General features: G+C 48.1%; 1 protein-coding gene across 1 annotated transcript; it reads left to right on the top strand.

Annotated features, from left to right (window-relative positions):
- Positions 1–536: 536 nt before the first annotated feature.
- Positions 537–21,737, top strand: LOC149436284 (uncharacterized). Its single transcript, XM_089661731.1, has 3 exons — positions 537–666; positions 5,575–6,226; positions 17,835–21,737. Exons 2-3 carry the CDS (start codon positions 5,681–5,683, stop codon positions 17,931–17,933), a joined length of 645 nt encoding a protein of 214 aa, XP_089517857.1. The 5' UTR covers positions 537–666; positions 5,575–5,680; the 3' UTR covers positions 17,934–21,737.
- The last annotated feature ends 3,859 nt before the right edge of the window (positions 21,738–25,596 follow it).

Below are 25,596 nucleotides of genomic sequence, written 5' to 3'. Positions count from 1 at the left end.
AAAACTGGTAACCAGTAAAGGTTTTTAAAGCGTCACCTATGGAGATTTTTCTTAAATACCGTAGTTTGGCGTCATTCCACGAGCGTGCAAAATTTTAACATGTTACATATCTATTTACTCGGCGTAACATCATCTTTTACATTTTACCAAACAATTGGATAATATGTTGTGTTTTTTGTGCATTCAAATTCAATAAAGTGTATTTGTTCCAAATAAACTGTGTTTGAAAAACCGATGCGCAAATACCGTGTTGCAAAACCCACCATTTTGTTCTTTAGGGTCTCTGTTCAAAAAATACAGAATGTTTTGTGGTTCTAAGTAACTTTCTAGCACAAAAACAGAACATGCCTGGTTTTAAGTGCAACGTCTTCCTCATACCACATGTGTCTTCTTCTGTTGAGCATGACCTTTATTTGCCGACACTTCCCCACCATCACAATATTTTATGCTCCAGGCTGTCTCTCATCATCAAATTCCTTGCATTGATCACAGTTCTCTACCTGGACACTTGCTAGACCTGTCATTCAACACTTACCTCCCCAAACCCTTGGTTTTCTGCACCTTCTCTATGCTTTGTTACCTTATAGCTACTTAAGCTTCTTCGGGACAGGACCTGCAACATTCTGCTGATGCACTCCTCCTGGATGTCTTTTCATACTACAAATAGTAAGTTTTTTTACTTTGGCTCCTACAGTACATGATGGTGCCCATTGCTCTGGCTCCTTTATGAATTTGTAGTAAGAAATCTTGAAGCCCCAAAAGGATAGAAATCTGGTGTCAACAGAGGCGCCTGAATGTGAAGGAGAAGCTGAGAAGTGGATTCATAAATTATATATTTATTGACTATGGAATGTTATATAAACGCCATCAATCCATTTAGGTCTATACTGGCCACTTCCTCAGGTTGGTGCAATGAGCAAAGATGTGGAGCATTTCACAAAGGCTTGTACCAAAGCTGCAATGCAACCTATATAACTTCAACCGGATCAGGGAGCCATCCTTGTACCAAGGAAGAGTGAGCAGTGGAGATGTGCACTCCTCGTCGGGGCAAACCTTGTCATGAGTGGGGGTCAGCCCCCCGATAAGATTAGGTGGGTACAGAAAGGGGCACATGCGGTCTCAAGGCTTACAGCACACTGTGGATACTGATGTGGAACGACAAGCGCTGTGGAACGTGACATCACTTAGAAGGCTTAAGAAAGGAGAGTAGAAGGTAAAAATGAGAAGTAGAAAGAAAGGAGGGAGAAGTAGAAAGAAAGGAGGGAGAAGTAGAAAGAAAGGAGGGAGAAGTAGAAAGAAAGGAGGGAGAAGTAGAGAAAAAGGGAAAAGCAAATGGGAGAGGGAGGGGGGTGTAAGGTAGGAAATGAGGGGTAAGGGGTATATCAGTGCAGGACAAGGGAAGAACCCACATCCTGCTGTGAGCCTCCAGTTGGTAGCTAGATGCCTATTACCCTTAACGCCAGCGCCTCCCAGTCCTTTAAGGTGTTCCCGATGTGGGGCGAGGTTTATGGTCATGTGACCGCCATGATTAGCTGTAGCAATCGGGAACTTTCCATTAGGCACCCTGCGTGCTCCTGGCACAGGTTTGTTTCCATTTTTGGTGCGTGAATATGTGGCCTCTCGGCATTACGGCCCACCCACGAGAGATCGCATATATGCACACTGTTAAAATGACCACAAAGGGTCATTTGGCGCCCCCCCCCCCCCCCCATTGATTGGAGATGCAAGGGTTCAGAATTTTATTGAATTTCTTGACCTTGTCCTGCAGGACTGCCGCCATTTTTTCATTAATCAAGTACCACTTCATCTTAGTTTTGGACTGTGCTGTAGTCGGAACCCGCGATTTCCAATCTATAGCTAGGGGTTTTTTTGGTGGTTGTGAAAATGAATGATCTCAGATTAAATTTGTTAGCTTTTCACCAGTTTTTAGGTTGAGTAGTACCTCATATGGGTTTTCAGGGATACTGGCTTCCAAAACATACTGTAGATCAGTTGGTACGCCCTTGTCCAAAACCTTCTTATTCTTGTCCACTCTCACCACACACGTACCAGGGGGCCACTTTCCCATCTTTTGGGGCTCAAAGATTTCTTACTGTGAATACACCGGACTCCAGAGACCGCAGTGTGCAGGACTGTCCAGATCTCCCCACCGAGCATTGAGTGTGGCTGCTCTCTGCACACGGACAGTTATATTCCCTGCAGACCTTTACCCCAGGCTGTTTGAAACCCCATAAGGGAGCTCAGCAACCTCACACATGGACACCATTGTATTTTACCTTCTTTTCATTCGTTGTATGAAACTATCTGTGAACTCCGACACTGCAAGAATTCCTCCTGCAGCTTCTGTCTTTGTTCTTTTTGTCTTCCCTCTTCCTGTCCTTGGAGGTACCCCAGTCTTTTGAGTTTGTGTTCTGTTACTCCGTTGCCTTGTCCTGTCCACGTCTACTTGAAGAACACAACCAAAAGATGAAATGGTCCTCTCAGAAATGCCTGAGCCAGCTAGAAAATGAAGGACATCGGATCAATGTATTATAAAAACTATTTTTTATAAATTTTATATATTTTATTTCAAAATTCCACTGGTCATAAAACTGAAACTACACCCATAGAGTCATACATTTACACTTGCACTTCATTTAAAATATTAGTTATATAAAATCAGGACTGGATCAGGTCAGACACTAGCTAGACCTATAGCCCTGGTCCAACCTGTGACCTGGGGGCCTCTTGGTCACTTAGCGTGAGGCTCTTGGGGCCCCTGAAGACAGTAGCTTGTGTTTTGTTTCCTACTCAAAACAGTGGAGGTATAATATTCTTTAGATTGGCTTCCAGTAGTTAAAGCGTTACTAAACCCGCAACAGTAAAAACAGTCTGTAGATGCAGTAAAGCATGCTGGTTATACTCACTGTGGAACCTCAGGGGTTAATCCTCTGTATTGTGTAAAAAGGTTGTTTAATCCTGTCTTCTCTGATCCTCCCCTTCTTCCAGGGAATGTGGGGTCCGGGGAGAGCAGATATAGTAAATGCGGGGTCCGGGGAGAGCGGATATAGTGAATGCGGGGTCCGGGGAGAGCGGAGATAGTGAATGCCGTGTCCGGGGAGAGCGGATATAGTGAATGCGGGGAGAGCGGATATAGTGAATGCGGGGTCCGGGGAGAGCGGATATAGTGAACACGGGGTCCGGGGAGAGCGGATATAGTGAATGCGGGGTCCGGGGAGAGCGGATATAGTGAATGCGGGGTCCGGGGAGAGTGGATATAGTGAACGCGGGGTCCGGGGAGAGCGGATATAGTGAATGCGGGGTTCGGGGAGAGCGGATATAGTGAATGCGGGGTCCGGGGAGAGCGGATATAGTGAACGCGGGGTCCGGGGAGAGCGGATATAGTGAATGCGGGGTCCGGGGAGAGCGGATATAGTGAATGCGGGGTCCGGGGAGAGCGGATATAGTGAATGCGGGGTCCGGGGAGAGCGGATATAGTGAATGCGGGGTCCGGGGAGAGCGGATATAGTCAATGCGGGGTCCGGGGAGAGCGGATATAGTCAATGTGGGGTCCGGGGAGAGCGGATATAGTGAATGCGGGGTCCTGGGAAAGCGGATATAGTGAATGCGGGGTCCAGGGAAGAGCGGATATAGTGAATACGGGGTCCGGGGAGAGCAGATATAGTGAATGCAGGGTCCGGGGAGAGCGGATATAGTGAATGCCGGGTCCAGGGAGAGTGGATATAGTGAATGCGGGGTCCGGGGAGAGCGGATATAGTGAATGCGGGGTCCGGGGAGAGCGGATATAGTGAATGCGGGGTCCGGGGAGAGCGGATATAGTGAATGCGGGGTCCGGGGAGAGTGGATATAGTGAATGCGGGGTCCGGGGAGAGCGGATATAGTGAATGCGGGGTCCGGGGAGAGCGGATATAGTGAATGCGGGGTCCGGGGAGAGCGGATATAGTGAATGCGGGGTCCGGGGAGAGCGGATATAGTGAATGCGGGGTCCGGGGAGAGTGGATATAGTGAACGCGGGGTCCGGGGAGAGCGGATATAGTGAATGCGGGGTTCGGGGAGAGCGGATATAGTGAACGCGGGGTCCGGGGAGAGTGGATATAGTGAACGCGGGGTCCGGGGAGAGCGGATATAGTGAATGCGGGGTCCGGGGAGAGCGGATATAGTGAATGCGGGGTTCGGGGAGAGCGGATATAGTGAACGCGGGGTCCGGGGAGAGTGGATATAGTGAACGCGGGGTCCGGGGAGAGCGGATATAGTGAATGCGGGGTCCGGGGAGAGCGGATATAGTGAATGCGGGGTCCGGGGAGAGCGGATATAGTGAATGCGGGGTCCGGGGAGAGCGGATATAGTGAATGCGGGGTCCGGGGAGAGCGGATATAGTCAATGCGGGGTCCGGGGAGAGCGGATATAGTCAATGTGGGGTCCGGGGAGAGCGGATATAGTGAATGCGGGGTCCTGGGAAAGCGGATATAGTGAATGCGGGGTCCAGGGAAGAGCGGATATAGTGAATGCGGGGTCCGGGGAGAGCAGATATAGTGAATGCAGGGTCCGGGGAGAGCGGATATAGTGAATGCCGGGTCCAGGGAGAGCGGATATAGTGAATGCGGGGTCTGGGGAGAGTGGATATAGTGAATGCGGGGTCCGGGGAGAGCGGATATAGTGAATGCGGGGTCCGGGGAGAGCGGATATAGTGAATGCGGGGTCCGGGGAGAGCGGATATAGTGAATGCGGGGTCCGGGGAGAGCGGATATAGTGAATGCGGGGTCAAGGGAGAGCGGATATTGTGTAACAATTAACTTCTGTTGAGTAGGGACAGCCACATGCGAAATTCAGCCGGTCCCTGCAGAAACCAGACAAATTTCAATCTATCTATGGTGGCTTAACTCTTCAAGCATGTTCCCAGACTTCTGTAGCAGTACAGTCATTGAATATTATGTGTGGCCCTTGGGTAGCGTCAAGAGTTGCATTTTTGGCCCCTTATTTTAACTCCTTCTCGCTCATCCAATAGTTCTGAATGCCTGAAGATGGGAAAGATCAGTGAACATGTGACCACTAGCAAAGCGGGAAAGATTGGCAATCATGTGACTACTGCCACAGTGATCACATGATCAATGCCGGTCTCGCCAGCTGTCGATCTTTAGCCCAGACTGAGATCTGTTTTCAACAGCTTAGGCTTTGCACTGGGAGCGTGCAATATGTGCGTTCACAGCACCTCAACATTGGATGCCCAACAACGTATATATGTGCTGTGCGGACATTAAAGCCCACCCTTTTACTGATGCACATGTGTGTTGGTCGGTCATAGAGGGGCTAAATAAGTTGGCCACCACTGGCCTATAGGCACCACTACAGAGGGCATTGATAAAATCTACTACATATTTGCTCTGGGTTGTTAACAGGCAAACAAAAGAGCAACTAAAAATAACCCATTCTACCTGCCACGGCTACCAAAATTTTACATTTTTTTTTTTTTTTTTTACACAGCTCCTTCAGTGCTATACTTTTTTTCCACCCTTATTTATTTATAATGACATTATTAGTATTATTGCTAATTATTCTATCTACCAAAATCAACAGATATCTAAAAGTGAATAGACAGAACAAAACCTGACACTGCCTCAACTGTTCCTCCTGGGTCGGGCTTCATTCATTCCTTGCAATATCATCAGGTGGAAAAGGTAAAATGACGAGCATCCTCTCCTTCATCAAAACAAATATCAACATTGCTGAAAACTCCATTATTTGTTTTATTCTTCTCGGATTGGAGAAACTCATGGACATGGAATTTAAATGCCCCTCTCACAAAGTCCTGGCGTCCGTGTACAGCGTTGTGTTTCTCCTCATACCGACTGCAATTGTCGGAATTGTGGCGTGCTATCTAAGCCCCGTAGAGACGTCCTACCAAAGCACAGGAAACAATGCAAATACTAAAACCAGTAATTTACATCCCAAACCTGGGGAATGTTACCAAAATCTGGACGTGATGGAAAATAATTCCAACAGCAGGACAACAAAAGGCACAACAGTCTACTATGAAAATAAGCCGAGACCTTTCTTTAAAATTAAGGCTGTCCTATTTTGGTTCCTGATTGTGATCACAGATGGACGATACGGGGATTGTTTAGTGAAGTCCGAGTTCATAAAAATAAACAATTCAAATATCTCTCATGCAGAACCTCCGCTGAGCTGGACAGAAATACAAAATAAATACCTGATACATGTGTTCCAGGTAAGTACATTTTTCATCTATAAGAACATCAAGCCAGTCCCATCAGTCTCTGTACCAGAGGAGCTTACACTCTAATGTCCCCTCCCCCACAGTCCCATCAGTCTCTGTACCAGAGGAGCTTACACTCTAATGTCCCCTCGCCCACAGTCACATCAGTCTCTGTACAGAGGAGCTTACACTCTAATGTCCCCTCCCCCACAGTCCCATCAGTCTCTGTACCAGAGGAGCTTACACTCTAATGTCCCCTCCCCCACAGTCCCATCAGTCTCTGTACCAGAGGAGCTTACACTCTAATGTCCCCTCCCCCACAGTCCCATCAGTCTCTGTACCAGAGGAGCTTACACTCTAATGTCCCCTCGCCCACAGTCACATCAGTCTCTGTACCAGAGGAGCTTACACTCTAATGCCCCCTCCCCCGCAGTCACATCAGTCTCTGTACCAGAGGAGCTTACACTCTAATGTCCCCTCGCCCACAGTCACATCAGTCTCTGTACCAGAGGAGCTTACACTCTAATGCCCCCTCCCCCGCAGTCACATCAGTCTCTGTACCAGAGGAGCTTACACTCTAATGTCCCCTCGCCCACAGTCACATCAGTCTCTGTACCAGAGGAGCTTACACTCTAATGCCCCCTCCCCCGCAGTCACATCAGTCTCTGTACCAGAGGAGCTTACACTCTAATGTCCCCTGTCCCACAGTCCCATCAGTCTCTGCATCAGAGGAGCTGACACTCTAATGTCCCCTCCCCCACAGTCACATCAGTCTCTGTACCAGAGGAGCTTACACTCTAATGTCCCCTCCCCCACATTCACATCAGTCTCTGTACCAGAGGAGCTTACACTCTAATGTACCCTCCCCCACAGTCATATCAGTCTCTGTACCAGAGGAGCTTACACTCTAATGCCCCCTCCCCCACAGTCCCATCAGTCTCTGTACCAGAGGAGCTTACACTCTAATTTCCCCTCCCCTGCAGTCACATCAGTCTCTGTACCAGACGAGCTTACACTATAATGCCCCTCCCCCACAGTCACATCAGTCTCTGTACCCGAGGAGCTTACACTATAATGCCCCTCCCCCACAGTCCCATCAGTCTCTGCACAAGAGGAGCTTACACTGTAATGTCCCCTCCCCCACAGTCACTTCAGACTCTGTACCAGAGGAGCTGACGCTCTAATGTACCCTCCCCCACAGTCCCATCAGTCTCTGTATCAGAGAAGCTTACGCTCTAATGTCCCCTCCCCACAGTCCCATCAGTCTCTGTACCAGAGGAGCTTACGCTCTAATGTCCCCTCCCCCACAGTCCCATCAGTCTCTGTACCAGAGGAGCTTACACTCTGTCTAATGGCGAGTGACGGCAGAGGAAATTAAGTCTCTTCTTAAGAAGGCCCTGGAGAGGAGGGTTGTTGAATCTGCCTTTAACAAGCCATTGGCCTTGAGGGATTACCCAGGCCCGGCTATGGGGGAGGGATTGCCCAGGCCCGGTTATGAGGGAGGGATTGCCCAGGCCCGGCTATGGGGGAGGGATTGCCCAGGCCCGGTTATGAGGGAGGGTCTGCGTTTGATGAATCTGGAGAGAATCCCTTTAAAGTTTCGGGATTTGGCCTGGCTCTCGTTCCATGGCAGACTCTATGTGAAGGGCAACCCGAAGCATCGCTCTGCGGAGAACCGTGGTTGTCCAAGAGTGGAGTGCGGTGGGGTGGAGGAGACGATGGACCATTTCTTGCTTCAGTGCCCCTTCAATTTAAACGTCTACAAGCGGATAAGTGGGGCTCTGGGGATCCCTTTCCTTTCCCGCTTGAGTTACGCGGAGTGGTCTTACGGAGCCTTTCTGACTCACCGGGATTTTGATTTTGAGACACTTTTTCTAGTTAGCTCAGTAGTCCGTTACTACACGTGGAATGCACGGTGTCAGGTTTCCTCCTGTCGAGGTGGTGGTGCACAACATTCTGGGTGAGGTTGGGAAGATTTGAGGTCTTGAGAAGGACGAGTGATGGCCCGGAGCCTGGACAAAGGCGTGGAGGAATGTCCGGTCCCCGTAGCTGCTGTCTGTCAGTCTCTGGGGGCGTGGCTTCTCTTTCTGTACTTTCACATCCCCTAAATTTTTGTAAAATCAGATTTTTGAAAAAAAGGCTTCATGCATGGGATCAATGTTTAATCGTTTCTTAGGCTGGGGGGGGGGGGGGGGGTTAGGTGACGGTTGGGTTTGTTGAGATACATTCTAAAGATGATAATAATAGTAAAATATGATTGGTTCTGTTTATGTTTTTCCCGGCAAAAAAAAAAGCGGTTTCCTGTTTTCTATGCTGAAGTAAGCGATTTTTGTTTAATTCTATATATTTATTTTATTATGTTGTTTGTAAGATTTTTAATAAACAAAAAATTACACACTAATGCCCCCCTCCCCCACAGTCACACTCTATTATTATTATACATTTATATAGCTCTGACATATACAGAGATCACTGAGCCAGTCCTATTAGTTGCTATGTTATCTAATGTTGGAGCTGAAATGTTAATCAGTGGCTTTGTTCATTATCAACGTCATCCCTAATGCCAACCTTCACACCAACCCTAACTCCAGTGCTAACCCTGACCTGAGTGCAAACTTAAAGTGTATGTTCTCCTAATTATGTCTTTTTGTGTGTGTGTTCACCTATGTGTATGTAATAAATCAGTCTCTATCATTATCATGTCCTTCTTCAATCTGAAGTTCCTGGATGTTCCTGCCAGTCACCTTTCTTCCTTGTTCTAAACTGACCACACAAAGTACAGAAGATGATCTGTGTTAGGTGGTCAGTTATCATCCTTTTGCTGCCCATTCAGAGGCAGAGGATACTGTGCAGACACACAGCATACTTAGATTGGTTGGTTTGTAAAGCTACCAAACTGCCTCCCAATCACTTCTTGCCTCGGTCACACACCCCTCCCAATCACTTCCTGCCTTGGTCACACACCCCTCCCAATCACTTCCTGCCTCAGTCACACACCCCTCCCAATCAAAGCCTACCTCGGTCACACACCCCCTCCCAATCAAAGCCTGCCTCGACCACATCCCCTCCCAATCACAGGCTGCCTCGGCCACACACCCCCTCCCAATCACAGCCTGCCACAGCCACACACCCCCTCCCAATCAAAGCCTGCCTCAGACACACACACCCTCCCAATCACAGCCTGTCTCTGGTACACACCCCCTACCAATTACAGCCTGCCTCTGGCACACATCCCCTACCAATCACGGCCTTCCTCTGGCACACCTCCTCCAAATCACAACCTACCTCTGGTACACACCCCCTACCAATCGCAGCCTGCCTCTGGCACACACTCCCTTCCAATCACAGCCTGCCTCTGGCACACCTCCTCCCAATCACAGCCTACCTCTGCCACACACCCCCTCCCAATCACAGCCTGCCGCTGGCACACCTCCTCCCAATCACGGCCTGTCTCTGGTACACAGCCTCTGCCAATCACAGCCTTCCTCTGGCACACACCCCATCCCAATCACAGCCTGTCTCTGGCACACACCCCCTCCCAATCACAGCCTGTCTCTGCTACCCACCCCCTACCAATCACAGCCTGCCTCTGGCACTCTGGCACACACCCTACCAATCACAGCTTGCCTTGGCACACACCCCCTACTAATCACAGCCTGCCTGTTGAACACACCCCTTTTCAATTACAACCTGCATTTGGCACACATCCCCTCCCAATCACAACCTGCCTCTACCATACACATCCTACCAATCACAGCCTGCCTCTGGTAAACACCCCCTGCAAATCACAGTCTTCCTCTGGCACACACCCCCTCCTAATCACAGCCTGTCTCTGGCCAACACTCCTCCCAATCACAGCAGCCTGCCTCTGGCACAGACCCCCTTCTAATCACAGCCTGCCTCTGGCACACACCCACTCCCAATCACAGCCTGCCTCTGGCACACACCCGCTCCCAATCACAGCCTGTCTCTGGTACACACCCCCTCTGAAATGCCTATGAAATATGTTGGCCTTGGACTGCTTAAAGCAGATAAGAAGTGTTTGTTGGATTGAAGGTGTTTGTGACATCTAGAAATATTTTGTTAGATTGCTTAAATTAGATAAGAACTTGTGCATTAAAAGATGTCTACTTGTTTGAGAAGTTAGAAATCTTTAAGTTTAGGGTAGATAATAAGCTGATTTGAAGCAAAAGTGTGATATTGTGAGATAACGTTGTTTGTTCAGTAATGTGGCTGGGTGTGACTCTGTTATCCTCATGGGACTTTTCTGCTACCTCCTCCTGGAGTGGGCGTGGCGCCTGCCCAATTCAGGAAAGTTGCCAGAAACAGGGATTATAACGGGAAGCCTGAACGCGGTCAGGGGGGAGCCTTCCTATGCGAAAGGGGAAGCTGTGACACTTGGACTTTTGCCAAGGCTACATGGGCTCATCGATTGGTCACATTTAAGGCTTCCCCGTGACCCCCTGTACATTATGGTTCCAATGGGATCTGTTCCTTCCCGTCTCCCCATAGCTTTGGTAATGTATCCATTTTATGCTGTGACGCTGTCCAATGATGTGTCTATTTCATGCTGTAATGCTCACATTATTATTGGTGTGTTATTATGCAGATTATGATGACTATACGATATATCCTCCTGTGTGTCGTGTGATAATAAAAGTGGAGGTTCTGACAGTGCAAGAATATTGCAGTTGGATTCTGTTACTTCATGGAGTGCCGAGTGAATGCTATGATGTGCCAGGGCAGGTGTTCATTTAGTAGAGGGTCTCTCACATGCTTAGAATAATGGTGTAAGTGCTGGTTAAACGTACCTGTGTATTGTGTGTGTGACTACCTGTGTATTGTGTGTGTATATGACTTGCTTTTGGTTATTGTGTCCAGCATTGCATTACACTCTCCCAATCAGAGCCTGCCTCTGCCACACACCCCCTCCCAAACACAACCTGTCTCTGGTACATACCCCTTGCTCTAGCACAGCCTGCACCTGGCTTCAGGCTGAACAGACTATGGAATACAGGCATGCTGTGTGTCTGCACAGTGTCCTGTAAGCCCGCCTCCCATTATCAGAAAGAAGAGCTACATGCTCAGAAGACAGAACTTTTTAACCTTGTTAAAAAGGTAAGAAAGATCATTTCTGAAACTAAACAAAAGCAGTTATGGTGCCGGCATAGTTATAGCTGTGTTAGAGAGTGTCTTTAAAATGTAAGGTTCATAACTAATTTATTCGCAGTGTTAACCCTAATTTTAACCCTTCCCCCATCACTGACACTAACCCTATCCATCATAGAAATCCAAAGATAACCGAATACTAACCCTTACCTTTTTATGTATTTTGGTAATCTACATGCTTCGAATGTTATCTGCAAGGGTTGGAAGCCAGTAGCCAGAACCTTCAGATGGAACTGATAACAATAGCAGAGGAGCAGAGTTCAGACCAAGCAGCCAGAGTCCCTGTAACAAACCAAATTCAGCATCTAGGGAGCAAAAATGATAGTCCATGTAAAAAGTCAGAATCCAGGATCCAAGAACAACATACTCAGAGAAGTGCAGGGAACTTGCATGTGTAGTCAGATGAAGGAAAAAGTCAAACAAGCTCAATCGCTCTGGCTAAGCAGCTCCCACACAGCAAGGCTTTCCTGGATGGGCACCCAACAGTAACGCAAACCATAGAATCATAGAAAGTGCCAGAAAGAGTCCAAGATAAATTTTAATTGTTGTTACAAAAGTCATTAAAAAAAAAACCAACATGTTTCAACGGGCAGCACCACTCTTTATCAAGGCTTAACACTGGATAACACTTGCATGGGCTTGGCTCCGGATTGGGCACACAAATAGACACAGGTGAAGCCACTAAAATAATGATGTACTCCATAGAATTATCTATGCCACACAACTAGCCTAATGGCCTCCCCACTATCCAACGCTACGTTGGAGAAACCCTTCTAAACACTGTGTCCAGAAACCATGGTAGAACGGTGAAGTCTGCAGAACACTCAGCCAGTGCTGGGACAAGGTCTTCTAGCGCCAGGGCGAAGATTATAACCTGTGCCCCCACCATGTGTGAGCATCATGATTCAGAGAAACACCCACCCCCCTGAAAAAAACAAACAAACATCCAACAGTAATCTGCATGATTACCCCCAAGTAAAAATTCCTCCTCCAAGCCAAAATTCTCCCCAAACAAAAAATCCCTGCTTCCTCCAGTAGAATCCCCTTCCCAGCACAAATATTTAACCCCCCCAAAACAACAACCTCTTTCAGCTCAAATTCCCCCCTAACCCCCTTCTAGCACAACTCCCCCATCCCAAAATAAATCACCCCTCTCAGTTCAAATCCTCTCCCCTCAAATCCCTTTCCTAGCACAAATCCTCCCCCCCTCCACACACACAATCCCCCCTGCTAGCACAAATCTTTTACCCACAATTTCCCCTTCCTAGCACAAGGCCATCTCCCCCACAACCCCCTGCTGTAGCACTGAGAACTCACCCTGTGGTGCCCCCTCCCTCTCTTGATTTTACTGCACCAGGGGCAGCTGCCCCTCCTGCCCTCACCTTGTCCCAGCCCTGGACACAGGCATAAGTGTGCACCCTAAGGCTCAAACACACATGCAGATCTTTCTGATATATAGATGAAAAACAATGTAGCGCTACTCACATTATAAACAAGTGCATATACCTATATGTATATATATACACAATGGGGCAAAAAAATATTTAGTCCGTCACCAATGGTGCAAGTTCTCCCACTTACAAAGATGAGAGAGGCCTGTAATTGGCATCATAGGGAGACCTCAACTATGAGAGACAAAATGAGAAAACAAATCCAGACAATCTCATTGGCTGATCTGGAAAGAATTTATTTGCAAATTATGGTGGAAAATAAGTATTTGGTGAATATTAAAAGTTCATCTCAATACTTTGTTATCTATCCTTTGTTGGCAATGACAGAGGTCAGACGTTTCCTGGAAATCTTCACAAGGTTGGCACACACTATTGCTGGTATGTTGGCCCATCCTCCATGCAGATCTCCTCTAGAGCAGTGATGTTTTGGGGCTGTCGCTGGGCAACACGGACTTTCAATTCCCTCCCAAGGTTTTCTAAGGGGTAGAGATCTGGAGACTGGCTAGGCCACTCCAGGACCTTGAAATGCTTCTTACGAAGCCACTCCTTCGTTGCCCGGGTGGTATGTTTGGGATCATTGTCATGTTGGAAGACCCAGCCACGTTTCATCTTCAATGCCCTTGCTGATGGAAGGAGGTTTGCACTCAAAATCTCACGATACATGGCCCCATTCATTCTGTCCTGTACATGGATCAGTCGTCCTGGTCCCTTTGCGGAGAAACAGCCCCAAAGCATGATGTTGCCACCCCCATGCTTCACAGTAGGTATGGTGTTCTTTGGATGCAACTCCGCATTCTCTCTCCTCCAAACACGACGAGTTGTGTTTCTACCAAACAGTTCTATTTTGGTTTCATCTGACCATATGACATTCTCCCAATCCTCTTCTGGATCATCCAAATGCTCTCTAGTACACCTCAGACGGGCCCCGACATGAACTGGCTTAAGCAGGGGGACACGTCTGGCACTGCAGGATCTGAGTCCCTGGCGGCGTAGTGTGTTACTGATGGTAGCCTTTGTTACGTTGGTCCCAGCTCTCTGCAGGTCATTCACTAGGTCCCCCCGTGTGGTGCTGGGATTTTTGCTCACCGTTCTTGTGATCATTTTGACCCCACGGGGTGAGATCTTGTGTGAAGCCCCAGATGGAGGGAGATTATCAGTGGTCTTGTATGTCTTCCATTTTCTAATTATTGCTCCCACAGTTGATTTGTTCACACCAAGCTGCTTGCCTATTGCAGATTCAGTCTTCCCAGCCTGGTGCAGGTCTACAATTTTGTTTCTGGTGTCCTTCGACAGCTCTTTGGTCTTCACCATAGTGGAGTTTGGAGTGTGACTGTTTGAGGTTGTGGACAGGTGTCTTTTATACTGATAACAAGTTCAAACAGGTGCCATTGATACAGGTAATGAGTGCAGGACAGAGGAGCCTCTTAAAGAAGAAGGTACAGGTCTGTGAGAGCCAGAAATCTTGCTTGTTTGTAGGTGACCAAATACTTATTTTCCACCATAATTTGCAAATAAATTCTTTCCAAATCAGCCAATGAGATTGTCTGGATTTGTTTTCTCATTTTGTCTCTCATAGTTGAGGTCTCCCTATGATGCCAATTACAGGCCTCTCTCATCTCTGTAAGTGGGAGAACTTGCACCATTGGTGGGGACTAAATACTTTTTTGCCCCACTGTATATATACAGTGAGGAACAGAAGTATTTGAACACCCTGGTTTCACTATAGTATGTTCACTATATGCACGTGTGATTTTATATATTATTTACACTGCATGGATATGTACAGAGAGAGATATATATGTTTTTTACACGGTTTCCATTTAGTTCCTTATAATTATTTTAAAGGTCGTATTTAACTAGTATTAGTTGTTTCTAATTATAATCAACATCACGGTTGGAGTGTATTATTGTATTCACATATAATTGTCTGAGGATTTTTTTGCATGAAATCACTTTGTTATTAGTTGATTTGGCAATTTTTTCACTAATTGATACACTTCGTATATATATGTATATGCACTTGTTTATAATGTGAGTAGCGCTACATTGTTTTTCATCTATATGTTCATGGTAATCATTGGTATGTGATTTAATGTTAGCAGCTTCTCTTTAATATATAGAGTTGAACACTGGTGAGCACAGGAGGTTCACACCATTATCGTATCTTTCTGATGTCCCTGCGGGCACATTATCTCCCTGCCTGCAGATTCAGAGTGAAAGAAAAGTGCTTCCACACTTCTCCTATAAGCGGAGCCGCTCAGTGAGAGATCTTTCCCATCTCCTCATTGGCACACAGAGCAATAATAGTAATGCACAAGTGGGGATTAGGGTGCATTGGAGTGTGCAGGGGCGGACTGACCATTCGAGCACTCGGGCACCGCCCGAGGGCCCGGGGTTAGTAGGGGGCCCCATGAAATGCCCCTGGTACCTTTTTTACAGGCTTTTTTGAGTGTGGGCAAGGACACAGGGGCCCCATGATCCCCTATTGCCCAGGGGCCCCATGAGTTGTCAGTCTGCCCCTGGGGGTGTGTCAGGCACAACTGACACACCCTGTGCACACTGTGCATGGACTCAGGTTCAAGACCCGGCAACAAAGTAATGTCGTTGCTAATTTCGGCAAAGACTAAATGGGTAATATTAAATTGATGAACCCTGCGCAGCGGACAATATGGGATATGTGGGCTGCCACTAGCACCTGGCACAGGTGAGTGTGATAATGAGTCGAATTGCTGTGCTGCCAATCCTGTCATTATAGGAAACACAGTGAAAAACGTTTTGAACATCTACCTATTACTAAGGAAATGGACCAGCTAAGTGCCCAATCCAATTTTTCACAATGAAAATTGTATATGATGTGCTACAATACACCTCCCCCCAATGATTATATATGTGTGGTGAGCCAATCCATAGTAATTAATTGTGAAAAAAACATAAAAAAACTTATATATTGATTAATGTCTATGCCAAATAATGCAATGCATCAGGTGCTACAGTGCACCTCCCCCTTGTGCAACCTGCACAAATGTCCTTAGAGAAAGTAAATATTCAAAGACAAGACAATATTGTGTATCAGTTCATCTTTTAGAAGTGAACAGTGTCCCCCATGCTACAAGACGTCTATTAGTATGCAGAGTAGGACTCCAGTATTATGGCCTCTGGACCTGAACACTGGGTGTAGGATCATAAGAGGTTCCAGCTGTGTTTTGACTAATATATCATGGCACCTAACTTCACCTAACATCTCTAAAATTCACTGCTATTTAACTAATGAAACCACCAAGCTAATCATTCACTCCCTGGTTATCTCTTGTCTTGACTATTGTAACTCCCTCCTCATCGGCCTACCTCTCTGCAGGCTATCCCCTCTTCAGTCTATCATGATTGCTGCTACCAGAATCATCCACCTCACCAACCATTTAGTGTCCTCCACCCCTCTCTGCCAATCCCTCCACTGGCCTCCACTCAGTGCCCTCCACCCATCTCTACCAATCCCTCCACTGGCCTCCACTCAGTGCCCTCCACCCCTCTCTGCCAATCCCTCCACTGGCCTCCACTCAATGTCCTCCACCCCTCTCTGCCAATCCCTCCACTGGCCTCCATTCAGTGTCCTCCACCCCTCTCTGCCAATCCCTCCACTGGCCTCCATTCAGTGTCCTCCACCCCTCTCTGCCAATCCCTCCACTGGCCTCCACTCAGTGTTCTCCACCTCTCTCTGCCAATCCCTCCACTGGCCTCCACTCAGTGTTCTCCACCCCTCTTTGCCAATCCCTCCACTGGCCTCCATTTAGTGTCCTCCATCCCTCTCTTCCAATCCCTCCACTGGCCTCCACTCAGTGTCCTCCACCCCTTTCTGCCAATCCCTCCACTGGCCTCCACTCAGTGTCCTCCACCCCTCTCTGCCAATCCCTCCACTGGCCTCCACTCAGTGTTCTCCACCCCTCTCTGCCAATCCCTCCACTGGCCTCCATTTAGTGTCCTCCATCCCTCTCTTCCAATCCCTCCACTGGCCTCCACTCAGTGTCCTCCACCCCTCTCTGCCAATCCCTCCACTGGCCTCCACTCAGTGTCCTCCACCCCTCTCTGCCAATCCCTCCACTGGCCTCCACTCAGTGTTCTCCACCCCTCTCTGCCAATCCCTCCACTGGCCTCCATTTAGTGTCCTCCATCCCTCTCTTCCAATCCCTCCACTGGCCTCCACTCAGTGTCCTCCACCCCTCTCTGCCAATCCCTCCACTGGCCTCCACTCAGTGTCCTCCACCCCTCTCTGCCAATCCCTCCACTGGCCTTCATTCAGTGTCCTCCACCCCTCTCTGCCAATCCCTCCACTGACCTCCGCTCAGTGTCCTCCACCCCTCTCTGCCAATCCCTCCACTGGCCTTCATTCAGTGTCCTCCACCCCTCTCTGCCAATCCCTCCACTGGCCTCCACTCAGTGTCCTCTACCCCTCTCTGCCAATCCCACCTCAGGCTTCTGATCACCAAGCAAATTAAATTCTAACAACAACATACAAAGCCATTCTCAACTCTGCCCAAAACTACATCACCAATCTGGTCTCCAAATATCACCCAAACCGTCCTCTCCGTTCCTTCGCCAGAGCTTCTCCCATCCTCTGGAACTCTCTACCTCAATCTGTCCAAGTATCCCTTACTCTGGTTGCCTTTAGGCAATCCTTGAAAACTCATCTCTTCAGGGAAGCCTATCACGCCTCCAGTTAGACATTTATCACTTCCACAGTTATAACCCTTTGTACCATTTGCCCCACCCTATTAGATTGTAAGCTCTTATGAACCCTATGTATTCTCTTGTTTTTTTTATTGTATTGTAACTGCACTGTCTCCCTTTGTATTGTAAAGTGCTGAGCAAACTGTTAGTGCCATATAAATCCTGTATAATAATATTGCTGCAAATGTAATTTTGGCTGAATCCCTCTTTGCATCCCGTAATTTCTGTGTAGAAGGCTGAAGTGTTCACGGCTGTTCAAAACTTTTCTCTCTCTGCAGATTTCCGGCCTTCTATTGATTCTGCTGATAGTCGGTGTGGTCCTATACTTATTCCCACCATATTGGAACAAACAGAAAACCGTCTCAGGTCCAATATAGTAAATATAGAAACAAAAACAACCCAAGCTTAGATTTCTTGAGTTTATAAAAAGCTTCATGTATTATCAATAAAGTGCAATAATATATAACTTTTCCTCAGTGAAACAAAGTGTTTCATGCAATTCCACCATTTCCATTTTCTGCTCCTTGCGCTTCACTCCACCTCCGTGTGCCACCACCACTGCTAACAACTCACCAGACAGCCATGACCTTCTCAATTAGGAGTCGGTCTATATACGCTTGCTTGTATATATGGGTTCCCCCCACTCCAGTATGTCCCTCCACCGTGCTCCTCACTTGTAACCTCACCAGAAGTATCATGTATTAAAAGGGAGAAGGAGACTCCAATAGTGTGAAATACCCTTTATTAAAACTTCACATCACAAATATAAAACCATTGGGTAACCTGCTCATATTTAGTGTTACTAAACCAAGAATCTGCATTCACTATATCCGCTCTCCCCGGACCCCGCATTCACTATATCCGCTCTCCCCGGACCCCGCATTCACTATATCCGCTCTCCCCGGACCCCGCATTCACTGTATCCGCTCTCCCCGGACCCCGCATTCACTATATCCGCTCTCCCCGGACCCCGCATTCACTATATCCGCTCTCCCCGGACCCCGCATTCACTATATCCGCTCTCCCCGGACCCCGCATTCACTATATCCGCTCTCCCCGGACCCGGCATTCACTGTATCCGCTCTCCCCGGACCCCGCATTCACTATATCCGCTCTCCCCGGACCCCGCATTCACTATATCCGCTCTCCCCGGACCCCGCATTCACTATATCCGCTCTCCCCGGACCCCGCATTCACTATATCCGCTCTCCCCGGACCCCGCATTCACTATATCCGCTCTTCCCGGACCCCTCATTCACTATATCCGCTCTCCCCGGACCCGGCATTCACTGTATCCGCTCTCCCCGGACCCCGCATTCACTATATCCGCTCTCCCCGGACCCCGCATTCACTATATCCGCTCTCCCCGGACCCCGCATTCACTATATCCGCTCTCCCCGGACCCCGCATTCACTATATCCGCTCTCCCCGGACCCCGCATTCACTATATCCGCTCTTCCCGGACCCCGCATTCACTATATCCTCTCTCCCCGGACCCCGCATTCACTATATCCTCTCTCCCCGGACCCCACATTCACTATATCTGCTCTCCCCAGAACCCACATTCACTATATCCGCTCTCCCCGGACCCTGCATTCACTATATCCGCTCTCCCCGGACCCCGCATTCACTATGTCCATTCTCCCCGGACCCCGCATTCACTATATCCGCTCTCCCCGGACCATGCATTCACTATATCCGCTCTCCCCGGACCCCGCATTCACTATATCCCCTCTCCCCGGACCCCGCATTCACTATATCCCCTCTCCCCGGACCCCGCATTCACTATATCCCCTCTCCCCGGACCCCGCATTTACTATATCCGCTCTCCCCGGACCCCGCATTCATTATATCCGCTCTCCCCGGACCCCGCATTCACTATATCCGCTCTCCCGGACCCCGCATTCACTATATCCGCTCTCCCCGGACCCCGCATTCACTATATCCCCTCTCCCCGGACCCCGCATTCACTATATCCCCTCTCCCCGGACCCCGCATTCACTATATCCGCTCTCCCCGGACCCCGCATTCACTATATCCCCTCTCCCCGGACCCCGCATTCACTATATCCGCCCTCCCCGGACCCCGCATTCACTATATCTGCTCTCCCGGGACCCCGCATTCACTATATCCGCTCTCCCCGGACCCCGCATTCACTATATCCGCCCTCCCCGGACCCCGCATTCACTATATCCGCTCTCCTCGGACCTCGCATTCACTATATCCACTCTCCCCGGACCCCGCATTCACTATATCCGCTCTCCCCGGACCCCGCATTCACTATATCCGCTCTCCCCGGACCATGCATTCTCTAGCAATACATATCAAACTGAGCATGTGCATGCCTACGGTTCAGTCTGGAGATAAGAGGTGGTCACTTGAAAAAGGGGAGGATCAGAGAAGACAGGATCAAACAGCCTTTTTACACAATGCGGAAGATTAACCCCTTAGGTTCCACAGTGAGTATAACCAGCATGCTTTGCTGCATCTACAGACTGATTGTACTGTGGGGGGTTCAGTAACACTTTAATAGTACATTCTGCCCTACACTTGGGTGTAAACACTCAATCTCATACACGGCCCGCCCTGCCTCAGAACGCTGAGACCGCTCCACACTGCAAGCGTGTCTCACCACCTCCGGGTCACCAGATCGTCACTTCTTCTTGTACGAGGAAGACACTTATGTGGTCCCACCAAACATCCCCATAAAAAACGCTCTGGCACGTCTTAAAAAAATAGTGAACAAGGGCAACAAAAAAAGGGATATTGAAGAAGAAGGAGGCGAGGTATTTAATTCTGGAAAATCCAAAATTGCCTGTCATGTACTTCACTCGGAAAATTCATTAAAAGGATTATTAAACCAGCAGGGAGACCAATAGTAAGTGGTACAGATTCGGCATTTAGCAGGATGGGGGAATATACAGATTTTTTTTTTCCAAGAAAAAGTAATACAACAGCCCGCCTATGTGAAGGATAGTGGGGACTTCATGACAATATTGAGGGATGTGACCTGGGAGGACAATTCTATTACGGCAACAATAGATGGTAATGGTTTGTCTCCCGGTATAAAGCAGCAAGATGGAACTGAAGGAGTCCAATGGGCGATGGAGGGTGACGAAACAATGAGGAAAGGCCGAAAGAGGTTTAATTTACACAGCACTTTACATATATATGGTACATTCACATCAGGCCCCGCCCCCGAGGGGTGTACAATCTAAGGTCCCTAACCCTCAAGGGGCGTACAATCTAAGGTCCCTAACCCTCAAGGGGTGTACAATCTAAGGTCCCTAACCCTCAAGGGGCGTACAATCTAAGGTCCCTAACCCTCAAGGGGTGTACAATCTAAGGTCCCTAACCCTCAAGTGGGGTACAATCTAAGGTCCCTAACCCTCAAGGGGGGTACAATCTAAGGTCCCTAACCCTCAAGGGGCGTACAATCTAAGGTCCCCAACCCTCAAGGAGCGTACAATCTAAGGTCCCTAACTCACATTCATACATACACATACTAGGGACAACTTAGACAGGAGCCAATTCACCTACCAGCATGTCTTTGGAGTGTGGGAGGAAACACACGCAGGCACAGGGAGAACATGCAAATTCCAGTCAGGTGGTGCCGTGGTTGGGATTCGAACCAACGACGCTAGTATTGCCAGGCGGAACTGCTAACCATTTAGCCACTGCGCTGCCCATTTTTCAAATCTATTTTTCTTCCATGTGGGAACCTTGTCCTTCAGCACTGTATTCATTAATTCAGCTTTTGACCAAGACAGTCAAGTCCTTGGAAAACCTGCAGAACATCTGCTCTGTGTTGCAGCACAGGTAGAAAAAAAAAATAATATCCAAATGTGAGAAATTGGGGGGGGAAGGGTGGGGAAAATAATTTTTTACGGGTGAAGGGTTTCTATAAATTCCGTACATTTTGGAAAGTATGGTGTATCTCTACTTGCGCTTGAATTTTGGAACGGATGACCAGCCCAGGCTGACTGTGATCATCAGGATAGACTCTCATCTGTTTACAATGTTATATAATGTAACGAAGGCACAGAAGAGACTGTCATTACTTCTAATTTTGTATCTTTCTCGCTGGATATTTTGTATTCAGATAACTTTGCATATTCACTGTAATTGGGAACATTTATATACTTTTTTTTAACAGTTCAATAAACAGAGTTTAAAAAATATGATTGCATCAGAAGCAACGTCTACATTATTTATTTATTGATTTATTTCAGGTACTTATATAGCGCCATCAATGTACACAGCACTTTACATATATATTGTACGTCCACGTCAGTCCCCGCCCCCGAGGAGCATACAATCTAAGGTCCCTTAGTCACATTCATACATACACATACTAGGGCCAATTTAGACAGGAGCCAATTCACCGACCAGCATGTCTTTGGAGTGTGGGAGGAAACCAGAGTACCCAGAGGAAACCCACACAGGCACAGGGAGCCCATGCAAACTCCAGGCAGGTGGTGCCGTGGCTGGGATTTGAACCAACAATCCAAGTACTGCCAGGCGGAAGTAATATTTAAAGAGGAAAGCAATACAAGTATATTGGTAGGAAGGTTTACATATAATTTAAGCTCTACACCAGGGGTGGACTGACAACTCATGGGGCCCCCGGGCAATAGGGGATCATGGGGCCCCTGTGTCCTTGCCCAAACTCAAAAAAGCCTATGAAAAAGGTACCAGGGCATCTCATGGGGCCCCCTACTGACCCCGGGCCCTCGGGCAGTGCCCGAGTTTAAAAACGGTCAGTCCGCCTCTGCTCTATACAGAGAGTGATCATGAGAAGGACGAAGAGCTGTTGTGGTCTTCAGGGTGGAAAATGAGAGGAGAAGGGCCAGCAAATATGCCTTTTGACACCCCCTTCTTTTTCTAAATGAACACAGTGAGTGATCAGCACTGATCACTTACTGTGCTTCAGTTTAAGAATGAACAGGAGCCTCTGTCTGTAGTGCAGCTGAGGCTGCAGAAAGGAAACGAGGAATGTGTTTTCTCAGTTCCTTTCTCTGTCTCAAAAGTGAGACTTCAGGGGTCTGTTTAGACCCCGGATATCTCACCAAAGACTTCCCCAACAAAGTTGTAAAAAAAAATGCAAAAAAAAAAAATATTTTTAAAAATGTAGAAAAAAAAAATAAAAAATTGTAAAGAATCAGACTAAAATTTCTAATCAGACTAAAAAGTCACACTCAATATGAAGCATAGTGTAGCCACACCCACTAATTGCCGCAGCGTGCTATTCATGCTGCTGGTCACCATCTCCCTGGTAGAGGTCCAGTGCATTACTTTAGCCGGGGGCCCATGATGCTATTTAGATGGCCCTGGATTCCATCGTTCTGTGTATGAACCAGCATGTCTACCAACCTGCCTCTGGCCTTCTGCCTCCTCACTGTGACCTCGGCCTGCCTTCTGGACTCCGGCCTGCCTTGGACTTTGTTTGCCCGACTGTTACTGACTTTGGCTTGTTTCCTGCACCTGTTTCTTGGTACCAAGCCACTTGGTTGTTCCTGACCTCTGTTTGTGCCCTGACCCAGCCTCTTTCTCCTGGTCCTAAAAAATTGAAAAGATGGGAGCTCCACGCTGTACAGCTCACAAAAGATTTTGTTCTGCAATTGTCAAGGTCCTACCTTTTCCCTGAGGTTATGTTACTCCATGTGCTGGCGTCCATCTTGGATTTCTGCAGAGCATGGTGGGAATCCTTTTATGCCTTCAGGTCTCTGTGGTCCATCCCCCAGAGGGGTGTGGCTGATGACATATAAGCCTGTGGCCCGCACATGCTCTTTGCACTTGTGTCTTGTGTCTTGTGTCTTGGTGTTGCTATTACTCTGTTCTGACTCTCGTGACTCTCCTGGTATCTGATTCGGCTTGTGACTTGACTATTCTTTGTATTCTCCTTTGATCTGACCTTCCGTTGCTGAACCCGGCTCGTGACCTGTGATTCTCGTCTGCTGTCCTGTACTGTTTTGTCCCGTTGTTGTTGACCCGGCTTGTCTGACTACTCTTTTGTCTCTTCCACCAGCTACACGCCATTGGCGGCGGCCATTACCGCAGCTGAGGTGTCTCGGGGGCCGTGACCTGGTTCCTGGCTGCGTCAAGTCCATCCCCACCATCAGGGGCCCTGGTGAAGGGCAGCCTGGGACTTAGACTCCGCGCCCTGAGGGACTTCGGTCTGTGGGTGGTGGTTGTCGTCAGCCAGTGCGTTACATTGTTAGGCCTGCCTGTCCGTTCCTCGGCTCCTGCCCTGACAGCAATAAAGTTGAATGCATTTTGGGGAGTCAACACACCTCCATTGTTAGGGCTTGTAGAACAATAAACAGAAGATGAGAGAGATCACCCTGGACTGTAGGCTTGAACCCAAGTAGACAGATCATGCAGGTACATGGAAGAAGGTTGGTAGGTAGTAAGGTAGCCTGATCTATTACCCTGCTGTCCGACCTTGTCGGCCCTCAGCAAGGGCCCCAACCTAGTTCTTGTAACTCGCTCCGGTACCATGGTGTTATTACACTTGCTTGGTTCCTGCTTTCGTGATCCTCGGTTCTCTGCTCCACACTTCTGGCAGCATGACAGTCCCAGTACAGCAAGGAACTCTAGCATTTGTGTCACTCCATGCCGTCTTACTGTTTGCCTGCTTCTCATGGCCAGGAGGGCACATTTTTGCCCTGATCACCACTGATCCCAAACTGATCAGGTTTACACCATGTACCTTCTATTCAGCATCCTGTATCCCACCACCCATGGCGTGTTTTTTTGAATTGCACCACCCCAGCTTAGCAGCGTACTGGCCTGCCTTATACTCTCAGGTGTCAGGCATCCTCCTGTCCAGAAGCACAGTCTTTGCCTTTTATTAAAGTGGTTCTAAAGCCAAGACATTTTTTTCCCTAATTCCCTGTATGGAGGAAAACATTTCCCAGAAGCAGTATCACCCCCTCACCTCCCTAAATACTTGTGTCCTCAATCAGTCCAGTGCTGTGCTCATCTTTGGTGGCTTTTTCCTATTCTTGCATTCAGAGGACACAGAGGCAACAGTGGGATCCATCGGCTTCTGCTGCTGGCAATCAAATCCCATGAGCAGAGAGGTGGGGGCGGGACAGAGCTGCGCTGCGTGTGTCAATGGGAGCACACAGCGTGGTTCTGAAACAAGCCCTCATGTCTGCCCCCATAACAAGTGGTTTGCTATGGTTTGCTATGGTGGCAGACACAGGAGAGAGGGAGCCGTGAGCGCCGGTGGGGAACTCCAGAAGAGGAGGATAAGGGCCACTCCGTGCATTGATTGAGGCCTGAGGGCAAAAATGTGTTGGCTTTTAATGTTTTTTTGTCACTATTATCAATGAAGGATTGCATGTTTTAGCTGGTTTACACTGGTGCCCGTCCTTATTTATGTTGATTGAAGATTGGAGGTTTTCAGAGACCTTTGAGGCTGAGAGCTGTGTTACAGAAGCTAAGAATGTCTCACAGGAGGTGGTATCTCTACACTGTGTGCAATACCATTCCACAGAGCAGGTAAGTACATGTTTATTATCTTAGAAATAAAAAAATTACTTTTATAACCACTTTAAAGGCATCATAACAAGAACCATTGCAGCAGTCTATGCCCAATTTCAATGACATGACAGAAATCCCTTGCCCCATGGTCAGTGGTGTACTTCAGCTATAAGCCCAACTCCATGGGTGACTCCAGGGAAGGCTAACAAAGAGGAAGAACAGGAACACGCCATCCAGTCCTTCACTTCCACCATGTTGCTTCTCTATTCTCCATCTCCACCCAGCAAAGCTCTGTCTATTTCTTGTATGGGTTCCTGCCAGCGAAAGTTGAGATGTCACTTTCTGGGGAAGTTCCAGGAGGAACCTAAATGAAGGGGAACCTATCAACCCCTGCCTTCAACCGGATGTATAAAGTTTTGGTAGAAAAGTGGAGGCCTGAAATATTTTCACGATACTAATTGGTACAGAATAAGAAATTCTTTAAACTTTACTTTAATCTTTACTTTACAATCAGCTGCTGCAATGCTTTATTCATAGGGAAAACGGGAG

Source organism: Staurois parvus, unplaced genomic scaffold, assembly GCF_062004578.1.
Source record: "Staurois parvus isolate SC_StPar_1 unplaced genomic scaffold, SC_StPar_1.0 ptg001381l, whole genome shotgun sequence".
NCBI classification, from domain to species: domain Eukaryota; kingdom Metazoa; phylum Chordata; class Amphibia; order Anura; family Ranidae; genus Staurois; species Staurois parvus.
Note: the sequence above shows the minus strand (reverse complement) of the source record. Positions and strands in the feature narration are given on the sequence as shown.